The 20,201-nt window shown below is 43.2% G+C and overlaps 1 protein-coding gene across 7 annotated transcripts in view; it reads left to right on the top strand.

The window, feature by feature from the left end:
• LOC120401235 (centromere protein F-like) overlaps nt 1-18,011 on the top strand; it is a 181,117-nt gene extending 163,106 nt beyond the window's left edge. For all 7 annotated transcript variants that reach the window (XM_039530936.1, XM_039530938.1, XM_039530932.1 and 4 more), the window contains exons 4-9: nt 413-545; nt 2,913-3,178; nt 8,113-8,188; nt 8,986-9,069; nt 9,920-10,113; nt 17,577-18,011. In XM_039530936.1, coding sequence (XP_039386870.1) covers nt 413-545; nt 2,913-3,178; nt 8,113-8,188; nt 8,986-9,069; nt 9,920-10,113; nt 17,577-17,780 — 957 coding nt within the window. In that variant the 3' untranslated portion in view covers nt 17,781-18,011. The remainder of the gene's footprint in view (nt 1-412; nt 546-2,912; nt 3,179-8,112; nt 8,189-8,985; nt 9,070-9,919; nt 10,114-17,576) is intronic.
• The last annotated feature ends 2,190 nt before the right edge of the window (nt 18,012-20,201 follow it).

Here is a 20,201-nt window from a genome sequence, read left to right as displayed (position 1 = left end):
GAGAGATGGGTGGTCTGAGAACAGGAGCTAGAACTGGAAAGTTCTCCTGTGTTCTGATACTGACTCCCCTCTGTGGCTTTGGGCAAGTCACTTAACTTCACTGACGCTCAGTTTTTGTGGGCTGGATTCTATCCTGTGTCAAGATCTGCTATAGGCAGGCACCAGAGAACTGGTTGCAGCTCCCTGGTTCCATATCCTGAGCCACCTAAGTACTGCTGTGATCTGTGCCAGCTGGGAGACGTCCCAAAAGGATTGTCTGCCCTCTGAGGACTGCCAAGAGTGCCGTTTGTGTTCCTAACTCATGTATATGTTTCCAGAGTCTTCATGGGACTCAGATGGGTAGTATTCCACATCACACTACTCTCAGTTTATTGACTTAATCAACTGTTTTGTAACTAATGTTTTGTTGTAGGAAATGGAGGAAAAAAACCTTCTTCGCTGCCAGTGTGATCAAAAATCTGAAGAAATCCATCAGCTGCAAGAAGAACTGAAAACAGCTAAACAGTTTCTGAAGGAGACCCAGAATTATGCAGAAGAGATGAAAAGTGAGATACACATTTCTACCTATTTAAATCCTGTTACAAACTATTACTTCAGTGTGGAGGTTCTTTAAACCTCATTATCAATGGTGATTTGAAGAATACCCAAGAAAAAAGTTCCCATTGTGTAATATAGTTAAATTAACTTTCAGCTAATACACATAATTCTCTTTCCAAACTGAGATGGAACTTCTTTATACAAATATATAGTACTAACTCATAAAATTATATGGTTTTAAAGCAATTTAAAATGAGGAATAAATATGTCCCAAAGAGAACTATATGGTCAGCATATTAAATACTACAATGTGCTCCTGTGTTTTAAAATCCCAAGCAAACAAATATACCTCAAACTATTATCCTTTTAGCTTGTGTATGGATGCCATCAAGCTTAAACGTGATGAAATGTTACCTGCCGAGCCCTAATTTGACTTTTCCCTACATTTGTCTATTTGGTTGGGAAAATGCAATTTGCAGCTTGAGGTTTAAGAGAACAGGTAATTCTGCTAAATAGCCATTGTAAAGAAGGAGACTGCTCCCACTTATCCCTGTAGAAGTCTAACCTTACTTAATGAGATTTCAAAATTAAATGTATGGACCCAGTCCTGCTCCCATTTTAATCAGTATTTTGCACTCTCCAATCCATGAGGCCATCCAAAGAAGTGCTTTGTGTTTTGATCTTATTCTTGGCAAGTGGCAGCACTTTCGGCTAGCTAATAAAATATAACGCCTTCTAAGTCCATTTTCTTGCTTTCGCTATCTTCTAGCTGTGGTTCTTAAGGTGTCAAATGGTAGCATTATCTCCATTTTCTGAAAGGAATAATTATGAACAAAAAATAAGTCAGAAGATGTTTGTGCTGTAGCTGTGCACTGCAACCAACAATACCTTGTCTTAATTGAAACATAACTGAATGTGGGTGCTCAGAGTCCTAGGCTGTCACCCTTAACCCCCGGACAGTTCTTCCTCTCTAACAAGTCTCTGATGATCCTCTCACCCCTGCGGTGCCTCCTTCTGGTCATCCAGGGACTGAGCTCATTTCTAGCTGGAGCATCCTCTGCTGGTCACTATCCCTCTCCTCACTGGCCCCCATGTCCCTCCCAGACCCCGGTGCCCTCCCCGTCAGGCTCCTGCTCCCAGCAGAAATCCACTATCTGGGTCTCCCCACCCCAGGGAATCCCCACCCCCTATTCTCCACCTTGTCTCAGTGGCTACTGCCAGTACCATCTAGCCCCCTTTCACTGAGGCTGACTGCAGTCTGTAATGGCCACTCATCATTGGCTGGGGGATTTGGACCTGCTGCCTTTCCCTGCAACTCAGTACCTCTGTGGGACTTGGACAAGGCCCTGCGGCCTGGGGAGTTGCCAGTCTGGAGCTCTCCAGGCCTTTCCCTAGCCCTGCTTCACTCTAGTACCCTTAGCTTCCCCAGCAGCCAGGTCCCTCTCCCTTCAGAGCTAGAGGGAGACTGACTGAGTGCCTGGCTCACAGCCCTTTTATAAGGGCCAGCTGTAGCCTGATTGGGGACTGGCCCAGCTGCAGCTGCTTCCCCAATCAGCCCAGGCTTGCTGCTTTCCCCAGCCACAGCCCTCTGCAGGGCTGTTCCAACCCCTTCAGGGCTAGAGCGGGCAACCGGCCCGCCACACCCCCCTTTGAATCACCACCCTAAATAATCCTTCTCCACCCTAGGTGTTGATATATTTCAAATAACTGTTGATTGCTATCATTTCCCTTCCCCTCTGTCTGCTCCTCTTTCTCACCAAGTTCTGGGTCTTGGAGACATTGAATTTTCCTTGTCCTGTAGGAAGGGAATGCATAGTCTTGTTTCATATGGTAAGTTGGTGTTATTCAATAGAATTCTCTTTGCAATACAGGAAATCTCTTGTATTGCCCGTGTCTCTTAATTTACTCCATACATCAGTTCATCAAACACCTTGAACATTTTTATATATGCTGGATTTTGAAGAGAGGAAAACGGACAAATAGGGCACCAACTTTCTTTATCTAGCCATTGGTACTGTTATCTGTCAACCATGAGTTTCAGAGTACAAGCCATCGGACCTCAGGGAGGATGGGCTGTAGAAACAGTTACAATTGTGAAGCATAGAGCGATTTGACTAGCAATATGTTCTTTCTGCAAAACTGAATTCTGGCAATGCTAAAATTGTCTCAGCTATCCAATGTCATGGTTTGGGTATAAAGGCAGTTTTAGAACACATAAGTAATTATATTCTGAAATACTAAGAAAATGTATTGCTAGGTGAAAAATTGAAAATTGGCAATATTGCCATTTTATAGTGTTATCCATAAAAGCTAATATTGCATATTTGACATAGTTTGCTTTCACAAATTAAGCACATTTTTTTTTATTACTATAGAGAAGAGTTTGTCTCAGGAAATACAATTAGAAAAGAAAGAAGCTGAGATTCGGGATTTAGAGGGGAAAAATCAAGATTTGACTGAGGAACTTGAGAAAGTGCAGTCAGAGTTGCAACTTAAACAAGCTGAGATCGCTCATCTCCAAAATCTATCTGCAGCCGAGTTGGCTTGTTTAAAAAAGGAAATAGTAAACATCAAGGCAGAGCAAAAGAAACTTCAAGAGCAACTTAACAACTCGCTTCAAGAAAATGAGCAACTGAGCAAGGTAATAAAAAGAAAGAATGAATCAGTAGCACGTTACTTAGTTCATGACAGGGAAAATGGAAACTATTTAAAATGATTTGTCCTATATCTTGGTTGAAATGGTACAATACGGAAACTAACAAAGCCATGTTATTTTCAGTCTCTGTTATCAATGCCAGATAAGAGCAATATCAATATCCTTTGCTGACAGTTAATAAGGCATTTAGCTTTTAAGAGCCCAAATATTAAATTGTGTCCTTTTTAATATCTATTCTCTATTCTAAGATAACATTTGCTATAACTTCTCCATTAGTAGCATGGAAATGTGATTAAATCTGTTATCTTATCAACTTCTGGCTATCAAAGATACAGGAGGTCTTTAGCGGGACACCTGAAAACATGATAAAATGTTCACGTTTTGTCTATTCTGTGGCCCAGGTTTTCTCCTCATTGGTAACAAAGAGGTGATTCCTCTCCCCTGTAGAACTGGGAGGTGGACCAGTGTTGTTGCTGAAGGCCCCCGGACTAAGCTCCACCCTTCACCTCAGGCCACCAGAAAGTGTGTCCACCAACAGAACAAATTGGCGGTTCAGTTTCTCCCAACAACTTTGTTTTCTAATTAATTATTGTTCATTTTTCTGCTATATTGATTTCATTTCAACTTCTTGCTCCTCTTTCCCTTTGCTCAAGTAAGTTCAGTGGATCTGCAAACACAGCACCTCTCAGTAACTCCCTTTGACCGCTATTGCAGTGCTAGAAAAGCCCTGCAAGATCATGCTAAGTCCAAGTAGTTCAGTGGGCAGCTTTTTAGGGGGCTTAGATGGTAACCTATGTCTTGCTGCTACAAGCCACCAACCCTTGCTCTGTGAGGGGACGGGGCTTTGTTGGACCAGCGCACTAGTGCCATGCATGCGTCCATAAACACACCCATTTGAAGCCCTGACTCCATTGTGAGAAGGCTTGATCAGGAGCATGAGGATTCTCAAGGAGATGAGAACCCCACATAATCTGCTCAGGAATAATACTTGGAAACTCCGTATGCGCTGGGTCCCAAAAAGGCAAAAGGAATTGTCCCCTTTGTATGGAAGTAATACGTACAATTGATGAGTAGGTTGTATAAACATCAGTCTTTAGATCTTTTCTCTTGCCTTCCCACTCTTAGGGCTGGTCTACACTGTGGGGGGGAGCGTCGATCTAAGATACGCAACTTCAGCTACGTGAATAGCGTAGCTGAAGTCGAAGTATCTTAGATCTATTTACCTTCTGTCCTCACGGCACGGGATCGATGTCCACGGCTCCCCCGTCGACTCCGCTACCGCCGCTCGCTCCGGTGGAGTTCTGGAATTGATGGGGAGCGCGTTCAGGGATCGATATATCGTGTCTAGATGAGCCGCGATATATCAATCCCCGATAAATCGATCGCTACACGCCGATAGGGCGGGTAGTCTGGACGTACCCTTAGGATGTGTTTGCTGTGGTTTTCTCCTATATACGGGTCTCCTGGAGTGCTCTGTATCAGACTCACTGCCTCCCTTCTCTCCCCCCCGAGTATATCTGGGTGTGCAGAGAGATGTGTTACTTCTGTGAAGCCCATTCTCAGGTGGCAGGGTAATGTAGTTTGTTCATCTCTGCTTTTCAGCCTGGGACCCTCTTTCCAAGCAGGAAGGGGAACCAAATTTTAGGTCACAATGGAGTGGGAATTGTCCCTGTCTGTTTATCAGGTCAAGGACTCAGGCTTTACCAAGGAAAGGAGTTTGGAGTCTCCTCTCCTCTCCATAGGCTTGCTCAGCATTGAAGGATTAAAGAGCACTTTAGCCAGTGTGTGCCCAGAAGAGAGGCACATAAGAATTCCATTCATTTCGGTTAAATCTAGATGTTAAACTAAAATGTTATATAAAAGATAAGGAATATGTGTAAGTTTGGGAACCTAAGTGCAGCAGTAGTCCTACCTGAGAGAGACATGGCCATGCCTTCAGAAGGGCATGGCCATCCATACCCCGTGCATCCACTTTCATAAGTGCAAGGCTATTTGGGGAAGCAGTGAAATTAGTAGCTGAGACAACAGAAGCCTGAACCCTCCTTGTCAAAGCCGGCATAGTAATCCATTGGTCACTGCCAACACCAAAGGTATTCATGAAGGGAATGGTTTCAGAGTAGCAGCCGTGTTAGTCTGTATCCGCAAAAAGAACAGGAGTACTTGTGGCACCTTAAAGACTAACAAATTTATTTTAGCATGCAGAGGGGAGAGTATGAAGCAGAAGCTCACATGGAAGACCTAAATCTTTTTCTTCCCAAACAATTAAATCTTCAGCATCACAAAGACAATATGAGCATTTGTGTGTGAAGAGTTTATAATTCCTATACAAGACTCTTCGTTTTGACCTATCCTCTGTGTTGAGAGGTTTAAATGGCTGGTAGTATCACAGCAAGGCTGAGGTCTCAAGTTGCACAACCCTGTCCATTTACAGACAACATCACTGTTTGTGCCCTGACCAGCGAAACAGATCTATTCCCAACTTGCCAGCTGCTAGAAAGGATTCCAACCCCCCTGGAGTTCAAAATCAGAATATTCTGAATCCAGTGCAGGACATTGTTCAACCAGGTTAAAATAGGCATGGCCTGGACTCTAAATTTACCACTATGGTAAAGATTTACAAAGACCCAAAACTTCATCTCATCAATTGTATCCTGGCAGCAGTCACCCCGGAGCTAGTTTTCCCCAGTGACCAGGTTTGCTGATGCCATGCATTGGTAATGTCCTCTGAGTGGGATTTCTCAATGTGTCTCCAGAAATTCCATTTGTGGACACGTCATTCTCAGATCCTGTCCAAATGTCTCTTTTGGGGCAGGTAAGTACAAGGAACATACTTTAAGCCAACCCAGTTTTCACTTTGGCCCTTGTATGATTGCTACAGGAACACACCTCACCTGGTGAAGAGCATACCTGGAAGACAAGATGCCCCCAGGGTTATGGTGGGTCACTCAGAAAAAAAGAGCATCCAGCTTTCTGAACCGCACACCTTGTGCTGTACCGTTTTTCAGTATGTCAGGGTACCCTTCCTTTTAGTTTACTTTTACAGAATTCAGTAGTGTTGGAACAAAAACATAGGAATGGACAGATGGGTTCAAACTAGTGGTCCATTGAGTCTCCTGTATGTCATCTGACGGTGGCCAGTATCAGTTGCTTCAGAGGAAGGTTCAAGAAACCTGTAGAGGGCAGTTATGGAATAACTAACCCACAAGGGAAATTTCTTCCTATCTCCTGTTAGAGGTTAGCTTGTGCTCTGAAATATGAATGTTTATATCCCTTTCAACATAAGTGAGTAACCAGAGGTCAGAACTTCTCTCAGAGGCCATGGAAATAATGTCAGATGTCGAGAAGAATCCGCTGCTTTACAAGACAATTCCCATAAAGGGAAGAGGAAAGAGCTGAAATCATCCTTCTAGTTCTTCACTAGCCAGAAGTTCTGGGAATTTTTGGACATGATTGATTGATAGCTAAGGAATCTCCACTATACCAGCAGAAAAAACAGATCTCTTGATGCATGGGCCCCTATTTCATCTGTACCTGAGCTGCCTACAGTTTGACAGCCTGGATATCAAAAGGAAAGTGTAGTTCAGCAGAGATTATCCTTTAGCCCAGTGATTCTCAAACTTTTGTCCTGTTGACCCCTTTCACATAGCAAGCCTCTGAGTGCGCCCCCACCTCCTTATAAATTAAAAACACTTTTTTAGCCTGACTGATACATTTTGGTATCCAGGCAGAATTCAGTCAGGAACTTTCATTCATTGTTCTGGTAAAGTTTCACTTATGGTGCAAAGGAAACAATACCTTACTTGCCAGGGTCTCTACTTCAAAATGAGACCGTGTTCAAACATGTCTTTTCACTCTGCCCCTAAGGTTGACCGTAACTGACTGATGTGATATTAAACATAACAGGGCAGTGTCTACACTGCATGTTGTAACATCGTGTTAATGAACACATTAATTAATATCTTCTGAAACTTCCCAGGGCAGACATGCCCCTATTGTCTTTAAACTGCTTCTTCTACCTCATTATGTCACACTCGACTTGGGAGAGCATATCAGTTCTGATGTATGCAGAATTTCCATCTAAATTATTAATGAAGTGATTCTTCTTATGACAGCACTATTCTTGCTAATAATTTAGATAGGCGTGTGAACAATTCCATGTGCCACTGCAAAGAGAAATTCTGGTAATGACTATATGAAGTTTTATTTGTAACACGCATAGGTTGGGTGTTTACTGCCAAGCAGAAGGGGAAAAGTTTTTAAACCTGTCCATCTAGGTGAATTTTTTCTTATCAATTCCCTCTGCATTTTCTAGTCTGCAATCTGTTTCTACTTCCATTTATGGTGAATGAGGGACTGTAGTTCTATGCTCTCGCTTCAGAAATAAACACATCAAAAAGCACTCATGTAGCACAGTGTGGAGCCGGTATTGTGGCAAGCAGGCATTGAGTTACAGTACTCACTCCATGCCCAGCTGATGGAGCACTGTGCTTGATATTTACATTATCCTGAAGTGCGTTTTATAAGGCTGCCAGATATCTACCATCCATTTATTTTGGCACCCCAATGCACATAAGGTGGACAAACATGCCTGGACCACATGCTTTTCGGCTGGGTTCTGTCATTTGGTTATTTTGAATATTATATTTAGATTATGATTTCTCTATCAAGGAAATCTACACACACGTAGCTTTCCAATAAACATGACTTTAATGTTTCTCTGTTGGAATTAGAAGCTGCTAGAATTCAATTGTACATTACTAAGTGAACTCTACTGTACAAATTCATATTATAACTTTTGTTTGGATTTTTAGTTGCACTGAACTTTTAATGGCAGGTGAGATGCCATTAGTGAGAGTATAATGCTTAGACAGAAGAATGAATTTTCCTATTAGCAACTAAAAATTTTTTTTATTTTATAGCTAGACAATCTGAAGGTTCAACAGAAGAAGCAAAATGGATTCGCTCACAGTAAACTGAAGACATGGATGCAATCCTGTAAGCAGCTGGGGAAGGAAAAAGAAATGTTGCCGAAACAAATTGCTGACCATAATGCTCTATTAAAGGAGCACAAGCCAAGTATGGGGTAGTTGAAGAAGGAAATGCTATACTAGAATGATTGTAAGGCTGCAAATCATTCCTGGAAGTCACGGTTTCTGTGACCTCTGTGAATTTTGCAGTGCTGGTGCAGCTGATCCCAGGATCCCAGCAGCTGGGGAAGCCCAGGAGCCAGCCGCGCTGGCCGTTGCTCAGTCAGCCCCAGGCATGGTCCCTGGAGCAGCAGTCTGGGACTAGTGGTAGTGGGGCTCTGAGCCACCTCTTCCCCCCCAGCACCAACATTGCCCTGCTCTCTCTCTCCACTCCCCAGCAGTCTTCAGGAGCGTCCCCTCTCCCAGGCGGTAAGATTTAGTCCCAGGTATTTTCAGTAAAAGTCATGGAGGGGTCACGGGGCCCTGACTTTTTGTTTATTGCCCGTGACCTGTCCATGACTTTTACTAAAAATACCCATGACTAAAACATAGCCTTAATCATGATCCTGTTTCTAACCTTAATGCATTTATTTAGAACACATGTTTTCAAAACCTCCATTATTACATTTGATTCAGATGAGGGGCCAGATCCTCATAAATCAGTATAGCTTCTGAAGCTCTGGTATAGTTGACTGTGGTTGCACAAGCACACATCTTATGTACTTAATTAACAAATGAATGACTGAGATCATTGCATTCTAAACGCATCTTTCCAGAGTCTCCTTAAAGTTATTTGTACAGGTAATGACTCTTTCCTTTGGTCAGGTGCTGATGAGATGGCACATTCACTGACCCAGGACAACGAGCAAGAGTATGAGCCAGACGGACTCCCGGAGGTGGTCAGAAAAGGTAATTGTTACTTCTTTAGAGGAGAACGGTCCACACTGGGGGGAGAGTGCGCACGCACGCTTATCTAAATAATCGTGTTGTCATAGGTGTGACTTGGAAGCATTGTAAAATCTTGGACATCATTGGCCAAATTCAGCCCTCGTATAGGTTGCAAGAGAGGGATTCTAGGCCCAGCCATTCCCAATATAAAACACCTTTTTCTTCTGGTTGATAGGAAGGGGGGAAATTTTTGCTTAAACATTTTTAGCTAAATGTTTTTTCATTTAAATGTGCTGCATTGTCAAAGCCGAAATGTATTACGGAGATGTATTGATTCGGACAAAGTTTTTGCTGAGCAGGGAGGAAGGCCCCCAAATTGAAAGCCTGATGTTTTTTGATTCAATTTCATTTTATGAAAGCATTTGAAAGGCTTATGTTTTCATTCCAATCTAGAATAAAAACAAATTCTGAAACCTCGAAAGGGGTCGCAAAACAGAATTGTCTCCCTCTGGCCGGCTCTATGTAGAACAATAGAAGAGACATCTTTTTCAGATGGAAATGATTTTCCAGTTAATGGTGTCCCTTTAAAGGAAAAAGAGAACATTTGCTTGGGGAAAACTCTTTTTGCCATTTTAGTAGAGTTGCTGTTGCACAGATCCACACCCTTGCCTGAGTTCACCTATAAAATTCTAGGAATGCAAGATAGTCCTAATAATTCCCCCATTCTATGTTATTCAGTGAGTAAATGCCATTTTACTTTCTTAAATTATTACCCGTTGTCATCTCCATCTTGAATTGAGCAAGATCAGATTGATTGGAACAATAAAGTAATTTAATCAACTGTGGTTAATGGCTGTTGTTTATTTTTCAGGCTTTGCTGATATTCCTACTGGGAAAACCAACCCCTGTGTTTTGCGCAGAACAGCGCTAAACCTAAAGACCAGTCCCCGTCTTGCTGCTCAAAGCCAAAATTTGTCACCATATGGCCAATGTTTACAAAAAGGCAGGTCAGCTAATTTTGCCAAGATCTCTAAACCGACAGCTGGTGGCAGCAAATCACCAAAGGTAACTGATCATCAAAATGTATCTGAATGTGCAGGGCATGTGAAATCCACATAATGTATTTATCTCTCCAAGTGAGTTTGAAGATATGCCATGTTATTCATACCTCCTTTATATCTGCCATGAATATAGTGAAGACAAGGTCATCAATGTACATAAAATGAATAAAGCTTGGCACATAACAAAGATCTGGGCATAATGGTAAACTTAAAATTGTTGGTATGATCAAATCTGTGATCTCATGCCAAGTGCTCATTAACTTGGTAAATGGGAATGAGGTCAATCTTCCCACTTTAATGCTCATCCCAAATATTTGATTATTTCTTGAAAGGCCTGGATGCCTAGAGCAGGGGGGGGGTGCGCGTGCATATATGGATTACACGCAAAAGCACTCAAAAATTCGTATATGCTGGAATTAAGGTTCCTTGGCCCAATCTCCCTGCTCAGCCAGCCCCAGTTCTCTTAGACTCATAGACTTTAAGGTCAGAAGGGGCCATTCTGATAATCTAGTCTGACCTCCTGCACAACGCAGGCCACAGAATGTCACCCACCCACTCCTGTAACAAACCCCTAACCTGTGTTTGAGTTACTGAAGTCCTCGTATCGTGGTTTAAAGACCTCCAGGTGAGAGAATCCTCCAGCAAGTGACCCGTGCCCCATGCTGCAGAGGAAGGTGAAAAACCTCCAGGGCCTCTGCCAATCTGCCCTGGAGGAAAAATCCTTCCCGACCCCAAATATGGCAATCAAATAAACCCTGAGCATGTGGGCCAGACTCACAAGCCAGACACCCAGGAAAGAATTCTCTGTAGTAACTCAGATCCCACCCCATCTAACATCACATCACAGACCACTGGGCATATTTACCTGCTAATAATCAAAGGTCAATTGCCAAATTAATTGCCAAAATTAGGCTATCCCATCATACCGTTCCCTCCATAAACTTATCAAGCTTAGTCTTGAAGCCAGATATGTCTTTTGCCCCCGCTACTCCTTGGAAGGCTGTTCCAGAATTTCACTCCTCTAATGGTTAGAAACCTTCGTCTAATTTCAACTCTAAACGTCCTAGTGTCCAGTTTATATCCATTTGTTCTTGTGTCCACATTGGTATGAAGCTTAAATAATTCCTCTCCCTCCCTGATATTTATCCTTCTGATATATTTATAAAGAGCAATCAGATCTCCCCTCAGCCTTCTTTTGATTAGGCTAAACAAGCCAAGCTCTTTGAGTCTCCTTACATAAGATAGGTTTTCCATTTCTTGGATCATCCTAGTAGCCCTTCTCTGTACCTGTTCTAGTTTGAATTCATCCTTCTTAAACATGGGAGACCAGAACTGCACAAAATATTCCAGATGAGATCTCACCAGTGCCTTGTATAACGGTACTAACCCTCCTTATCTTTACTGGAAATATCTCGCCTGATGCATCCTAAAACCGCATTAGCTTTTTTCATGGCCAGATCACATTGGCGGCTCATAGTCATCTTGTGATCAACCAATACCCCAAGGTCCTTCTCCTCCTCTGTTACTTCCGAATGATGCGTCCCCAATTTATAACCAAAATTCTTGTTCTTAATCCCTAAATGCATGACCTTGCACTTTTCACTGTTAAATTTCATCCTGTTACTATTACTCCAGTTTACAGGGTCATCCAGATCTTCCTGTGTGATATCCCGGTCCTTCTCTGTGTTAGCAATACCTCCCATCTTTATTAGCACAGTCCCACTTTTTGTGCCAAGGTCAGTAATAAAAAGATTAAATAAGATTGGTCCCAAAACTGATCCCTGAGGAACTCCACTAGTAACCTCCTTCCAGCCTGACAGTTCACCTTTCAGTATGACCTGTTGTAGTCTCCCCTTTAACCAGTCCCTTATCCACCTTTCAATTTTCATCTTGATCCCCATCTTTTCCAATTTAACTAATAATTTCCCCTGTGGAACTGTATCAAGTGCCTTACTGAAATCGAGGTAAATTAGATCCACTGCCTTTCCTTTGTCTAAAAAATCTGTTACCTTCTCAAAGAAGGAGATCAGGTTGGTTTGGCACGATCTACCTTTTGTAAAACCATGTCGTATTTTGTCCCAATTACCACTGACCTCAATGTCCTTAACTACTTTCTCCTTCACAATTTTTTCCAAGACCTTGCATACTACAGATGTCAAACTAACAGGCCTATAGTTACTTGGATCACTTTTTTTCCCTTTCTTAAAAATAGGAACTATGTTAGCAGTTCTCCAGTTGTCCAGTAGAACCCCTGAGTTTACTGATTCATTAAAAATTCTTGCTAATGGGCTTGCAATTTCATGTGACAGTTCCTTTAATATTCTTGGGTGAAGATTATCTGGGCCTTCCAATTTAGTCCCATTAAGGTGTTTGAGTTTGGCTTCTACCTCGGATGTGGTAATATCTACCTCCATATCCTCATTCCCATTTGTCATCCTACCATTATCCCTAAGCTCCTCATTAGCCTCATTAAAGACTGAGGCAAAGTATTTGTTTAGATATTGGGCCATGCCTAGATTATCCTTAACCTCCACTCCATCCTCAGTGTTTAGCGGTCCCACTTCTTCTGTCTTTGTTTTCTTCTTATTTATACAGCTATTGAACCTTTTACTATTGGTTTTAATTCCCTTTGCAAGGGCCAACTCTACATGGCTTTTGGCCTTTGCCTTTCTAACGTTATTCCTACATGTTCTGACCTCAATAAGGTAGCTTTCCTTGCTGATCATTCCCGTCTTCCACTCCTTGTAGGCTTTCTGCTTTTTCTTAATCATCTCTCTGAGATGCTTGCTCATGCAGCTTGGTCATCAACTCCTGCCTATGAATTTTTTCCCCTTTCTTGGAATGCAGGCTTCTGATAGTTTCTGCAACTTTGACTTGAAGTAGTTCCAGGCCTCCTCCACCTTTAGATCCACAAGTTCTTCAGTCCAATCCACTTCCCTAATGAATTTCCTTCATTCTTTAAAGTTAGCCCTTTTGAAATCAAAAACCCTAGTCCCAGATCTATTTTTGTTTATCCTTCCATCTAGCTTGAACTGAGTTAGCTCACGATCACTCGAACCAAGGTTGTCCCCTACAATCATTTCTTCTATGAGGTTCTCACTACTCACCCAAACCAAATCTAAAATGCATCCCCTCTTGTTGGTTCTTCAACTACTTGATAAAGGAATCCATCAGCTATCACATCCAGAAAAATCTGAGCCCTACTATTATTACTAGCACTTGTCCTCCAGTCTATATCTGGGAAGTTAAAGTCTCCCATAATCACACAATTCCCATTAATGTTTACTTCATTAAAAACATGAAAAAGGTCTCTATCCATATCCAAATCAGCTCCCGGCGGTCTCTAGCTAGCCCCAAGCACCTCAGGGGAGGTTCTAGTAGCTTTCTTTCCCATTGTGATTTTTGCCCACATAGACTCTGTCTTATCCATTCCATGACTTCTTATTTCTTTACAGTTAACCTCATCATTGATATACAATGCTACTCCACCACCTTTGCCTTAATTTCTGTCTTTCCTAAACAGCACATAGCCTTCAATACCTGTACTCCAGTCATGACTACTATTCCACCATGTTTCTGTTATCCCTATAATATCCGGTTTCACTTCCTGCACCAGTAGCTCTACTTCCTCCATTTTATTACCTAGGCTCCTCGCATTAGTGTACAAACATCTTAATTTTTGCCATTTGGCTTCACTGACATTCTTTACCCGGTTAGGCACAGACATTCTACTCCCAGTATCACCTATTAGACTGGTATCTACACTACCCTTCCTCCTTATTTCCATTCTCCGACCCATGGCTGTATCCTTTCTTACTTTGTTTTCTTCCCTCTCAATGCTAAGAAGGGAGATTACCCTTTTATGGGAATTTTGGAGATTACCTGGACATCTCCCAACCATCTTCCCCAAATTCCTAGTTTAAAGCTCTCTTAATGAGTTGTGCCAGCCTCTATCCTAGAAGTCTATTTCCCTCCTTACTCAGGTGAAGTCCATCCCGAGAGAACAGTCCTCTGTCCATGAATGCTTCTCAGTGGCCATACATCCCAAAGCCCTCCTCATAGCACCACTGCCTGAGCCATCTGTTGATCGCCATAATCTTTTCATACCTTTGTTGCCCTTCTCTAGGAACAGGCAGGATCCCACTGAAGATCACCTGAGCCTCAATTTCATTAAGCGTCTTCTTCATTTTCCAACTCTGCAAACCTGTTCCTGAGCTCTATTTCTCCTTCACTGGCCCGTCTTTTTCTCTGCCTGGTTCTCTTAGTCACGTGCTTCCACTGTCCACTTTCTTCACCCAGCAGTCTCCCCTCAGAATTCTTTGGTCCTGCTTCCATCTGCAAGACTGAGCTTTTCCCTTCAGCCTCCTCATGTCTTTGCTCCATCATCCGCTCGAATCCCCTTCTAAACTCGACCAGAGTTTCCACCTGCAACTCCAGTCCTCAGACCTTTTCTTCCATCAGCTCTATCAGTCGGCACGTCAGGCAGACGAAACTCTTTTCAGGTACCCCCTCCAGGATCATGTACATGCAGCAGCTTCCATATCCAGTCAGCCTCATTCTGTCTTTCACTGCTGCCTCTGTATCGGTCATAGCCTTCCCACCTAAAACCTGTAAGTCCAGGAAACACAAACTGAAGCAAACCACCACCACCTACAGCAAAACAAACCCCAACAGGCACCAGAACACCAGCAGAACACCACCCACTCCCTTCACTAGCCTGTCAATTCCTCTGCCTAAGTCTCTTAGTGTCCTCTGCAAATTCCCCCTGCAAACTCCCTCCTCCTCCTCCTCCTCCTCCTCCTCTTAGCTCTGTGTCTTCTCTCAGTGTCTCCTCTACATTCCTTTCCCCCTTCCTCAGCCTTCTCTCATAGTTTTCCAGTCCTAGCATTGCCTACCAGCTCCCTGCCTTGGCCCCCTCCCCGCACCCCCATTCCAGTCCCAATCTTGGCATACTCCTTGTCCCAGTCTGCCCCTCCCGCCCCCGCCCCTCCATTTGTCTTTTGTCCCCTCTGCATTTGAGTCCAGTATCTTCCTCCACCAGCGTGCTTGTGCAGCAGCTTGGAGGGATCATTGGGAGTTTATTAAGAGAAAAGTTCCTGCTCTCAGTTCTGGTGCCTGGACCAAAGCAGCTGGGAAGAACCGTTGCAGGGAAACACTGGCTTTGATCATTAGAGGCCTGGGCTGGAGCATATCAATTGCTCTGCGGGGATGGCACAGTGTGCCGTGTTTTCACATCCAGGAGCTGTGAGGAAATGGCACATGTGCAGTCACTCTGGGGGGAATAGCTCATGCACAGTTTGGTTAGCACTAAGAGCTGTGCGAGATTCAAGTATACTCAGCGAGGATGAAATCTTCAGAGATTTTAGCTGCTACAGGTCTAAGAATTCTCTCTGAGTATCTGTGGTTTTTTTCAAAGGCTTATAATTTGGCCAAATGTGGGCAGGTTTTTGTGGGGATGGCAAAAAGCACATTCTCTGCACAAAGGCCACTCCCTGCCAAATTACAAGTCCCCGCCCCAACACATGGAGTTTTTCAAAGAAAAGTTGCCAGAATATTTTAATATGAGAAAAATGTAGATTTCCCTAGCCTTGATCTTGGGAATAGCTTAACCATTTTGGCTGAAATTCTGCCTCTGTCCCCAACCCCTGAAAATTTCAGCCCAAGCAATTAAAGTTTGTAAAGTTAGAAGCAGCAGAAAACAGGGTGGTCTTGTAATGGGAGGAGTCAGGTACCCTTAATAATAAATGGTCCTATTAGCTTTGCCAGTAATATATGTTGGTAACAATTCTGTTTTCACAGCAATGCAACAGCAAACTTAGCCAATTTAAACAACACACAAGATTATTCTTTAAATAACAATCTCTACAAAAACAATCATACTTCAACAAACTGTTTAAAGAGCTATTCTGTTCCCAGAGTTTTCATTTTTAGGGCCAGACCCTGAAGTCTTTTCTCAGTCCTTATGCAAACTTGATCTGATTTTTATCCTTTGCTTTTTATTAGTGAGGACAATGGAATGAAAATTGATTTCTTTCTTTAGAAGTTCTGGTACTGAACTTTGTCTTAATGCTTGTATTGTGATAGCCTCAACCAGACACTGGTCACTGCATGTCTGCAATCTGAGATTTTTGCCCATTGCTAGAAAAACACTGTTAGAGTGAAGGAGCAATTAGAGAGGTGGCACACTATCCCCACAACTCTTGGGTCTAACAAGGAATGCTTCCACATTCTCTGCTTTCAGTGGTAAAAATCATTTAGTTTTAGATTTAGCCTTCTATTTCTCAAGCTACCATTACAATGACAGAAGTGTAAGGACTGTCTTCCCTTTTTCCACTCGACATCAACATTTTAACAGCTTTTATTTTGATAAGTATTGGCACTAGAAGGATAAGCCCTGATGCTCACCTGGCACACAGGACCCACATCAGTGTCAGTGGGATGAGAATTGGGGCCAATTACCTAGACTATCAGAAGCTTTGTCATTCAGGATTTCAATTGTCATGAAGCACACATTTATAACTACTGAAGTTTTAGCTAACTGATGCTAAAATCATGTCAGAATTTGGTGGGGAGTGCAGGAGAGACAAGGACGATTGTAATAGCGGTGGGGACTGGAATTTGAGATAACCCCAAAGGTGTACACATTGTGAAATTTTTCAGCAGTTTTACAAAGCTAGTGTTGACCATCACAACAAACATATTGTGAAGATTATGTTAAACATTTAGAATGACATGACATTCTCCTGACTATTTCATAATACGTCTGGACAGGATATAAGGTAAGGTAATAATTGGAGATATACCAGTCTCCTAGAAGAGGAAGGGACCTCGAAAGGTCATCAAGTCCAGCCCCCTGCCTTCACTAGCAGGACTAATTTTTGCCCCAGATCCCTAAGTGGCCTCCTCAATGATTGAGCTCACAACCTTAGGTTTAGCAGGCCAATGCTCAAACCACTGAGCTATCCAGATATCCTCAGCAGGCCAGTATAAATGCTTCAGGACTAAACAACTTTTTCAAGTGCTATCATATTTACAGAATAAACTATAGGACATTTACAAATTCATTATGAAATATCAGTAATTAAACTTAAATTACATATCTCAAAATACAGTTCTGCAGATTAGTGATTGAGCAAGAAGAGACTAGACAAGGAACTCCTGTGTACTACTCCTTAGCTTTGCCTATACCTTGTTAAATTATGTGACTTGTGATTTGTAAAGCATGGATGATAATGTCCATTCTAAACTTGAACATGGTGAGGAGTAGGTAGTTGCTGTAAAGCATTCTGCATAGCGCTGTTGTATTTTCAGAGTGATAACTATAAACATTGAAGATTCTTGCTTTGAGCGTGTGTCTGCTAATTCATATTATTCAGTCGCTTGGAATGGGTCTTTCACTTCCTGCTGGTAATTAACAAGGTTCTCCCATACCGCTAAAGCATGAGAATTTTTTTGTTTGTATTGCAGGTAGATGATACTCAGCAGCGCCAAGCAGAAACAGCTATTGAACCTATGGAATCAAGATCTCCTCTTTGCATGAAGAAGCAACACACACAAGCTGTTGCTGAGAACTCAAGGGAGAATCTCCACACACACCAAGGCAGATGTTCCTTGAGCACACAAAAACTACCTGATCAAAATGAACAAGACAAAAACTGTATGGTACAGTAAACCTGAGTAGTATACCATGAAACAAACCCTAACCGCACCCCTTGACCCCTTAAACTCTGCCCCTTCACCCCTTAAACCCCACCCACCTGTCACAAGAAGTCCGCTCCGGGGAGTATTACTCCCAGGGTCAAGATGCCACATGACCGCAAGCAAGGTGTGTCACGTGACCATCCTCTACCACTCAGGAAGGGTTTCAGCCACTCGGGACCACCCCGAGAGGAGATTTGACCAATCAAGGCAAGTTCTGGAGTGGAGTGACCCATCTGGATGTGGGTCATGTGACCCCTCTAAGAACTCCGCCTACTTCCCTCTACCAATCAGGATGGGGTTCACCCTGATAGGACCTCCCTCAGAGGAGATTTGACCAGTCAGAGTGAGTTCTGGGGTGGGGTGACCTGTTCGGAAGTGGGTCGTGTGACCCCTCTAAGAACTCCTCCCAATGCCCTCTGCCAATCAGAGAGCAGCACCATTACCCCATAAGTCCCAGCTCCGGGCAGAGGAGGCCATCTCTTACCAAGGACACGTGTTTTAGAAATTGTGGAAAGGCTACTGAGAGGAAACGTGGACTCCTTTACCACCCCCATGAGAACTTCGGACTTTGTTTTAACCCCGAGCACCTTTAGACCGTTGATGGATATGTTGGAATCCGACCCCGAAACCCTTATTAGGCACCCCGATGAGTGTGACGGCTTCTCATTATTCACCTTCCTAGAGGTGGAAAGTGCTCATGGCTTGGGGGAGTCACAGGCAGACAAGGTGAGGTCTGAAAAGAGGCAGAAAAGAGGTCGCTCAGGTAAATGAATGATTAAAAAGCGATGGTCAAGGATAGGGTGTAATGGGGCTAAGAACCAGGGATTGCATAAATTAAAAACAAGCAATGGGGTTCTTACACTGTTTGTTTTCTGAAAATCTCTCAACAGCTTGACGATGCTGTGACAGTACCTCCCATAAGGCTTTTGACAGTACCTCCCATAAAGCTTTATGGAAATAATGCTTAGAATGTGTTTTATGCTACATATGCCATGTAACACATCTCCATAAAGGTTATGATCTACTGAATGTATTAATCCTATTTGTATGCATGTATCATTTTTGTATTCAAAGTTATGAATGTTGGCTGTGTACTGGCTTGATTTCTAAATAACCTTAGTAGAGCATTTGGTCAGTTCCTGGGGAAAGGAATGTTGAAATTAAGTACCTAATCAAGAAACACTGAAAGGACAATGGATCTTGGAATGCTCCAATCCACATAAGAAGTCTACCTGAGGAAGTTCAAGATAGCATGTAAACAATGGATGCTCCCTGTAAAAACTGTGAGTCATGCATGGACATGTGATTTGCCCAGGTGACTCCAAATCTCCATCTTGGAGCTGGACTTGGCACAGGAGTGAGGCGTGGATCTCCACCCCCAAGAGAAAGTCTGTTTAAACCCCTGGGAGAGCCCTCCATTTTGTCTTCAGCTGGCTAAAGAGAGAGCCTCCACCCCCACCCCAGGATACCCGAAAGAAATGGGAACAAAGGACAGTGACTGCAGGAGGTGTGAGTGATTGCTGGACCCAGGCTAAAAGGAGATTAGTCTGTCAAAGGAGCATTGTGGAACTGGTGGGGATCTTATCTGTATTCAGTTTGATTAGATATAGATTTGCGCATTTTAAGCTGCATACAGGGTAAAATGGATTTAGACCCCATTGGGAGCTGGGCATCTGAGTGTTAAAGACAGGAACACTTCTGTTAGCTGCTTTCAGGTAAACCTGCAGCTTGGGGCAAGTAATTCAGACCCTGGGTCTGTGTTGGAGCAGACGGGAGTGTCTGGCTCAGCAAGACAGGGTGCTGGGGTCCTGAGCTGGCAGGGAAAGCAGTGGTAGCAGTAGTCTGGGCACATCAGGTGGCAGCTCCCAGGGGGTTTCTGTGATCCCACCTGTCCCAGATGCCTTTCTAGAGGCCTCTGAGAACTTACACGTCGGTAGCCCTGTGGGAGTAAGTCTATCATGCATCAGCTGTTTTTGCTCATGTCTGAGACACAGATCTCAAGAGGAAAATCTGGAAAAGGACAAAATGGACTTCCTTATGGTAGGGGTCACCCCACTAAAGCTCCCAACTTCCGGGGGGGTGTAATATAGTTAAACAGAGCCGTCTGTGGAGACATGTCATGTACCGTGTTTTACTCACACAAGTATGGAGCAGGGGACACATTCGTATTGACACATTTAAATAAGTTTTATTAATCGCCTGCTTTAACACAACCTTTTAGAGCCGCCTGTAAAAATGGACGCCATGACCCCTACCATAAGGGAGTCTGAGCTGGTTCCTGTTGTCAGTAGCTACTGGTGTGGTGCCCTGCAATGGACACAGCTCAGTCAGTGGTGGGGCTTTCCACTGCACCCTAGGCCGGACAAAGATGTGCTCTCTGGTACGTATTCT

Source organism: Mauremys reevesii, linkage group 3 (genome assembly GCF_016161935.1).
Source record: "Mauremys reevesii isolate NIE-2019 linkage group 3, ASM1616193v1, whole genome shotgun sequence".
Classification (NCBI taxonomy): Eukaryota; Metazoa; Chordata; order Testudines; family Geoemydidae; genus Mauremys; species Mauremys reevesii.
This window is presented reverse-complemented; position numbering and strand designations above follow the sequence as displayed.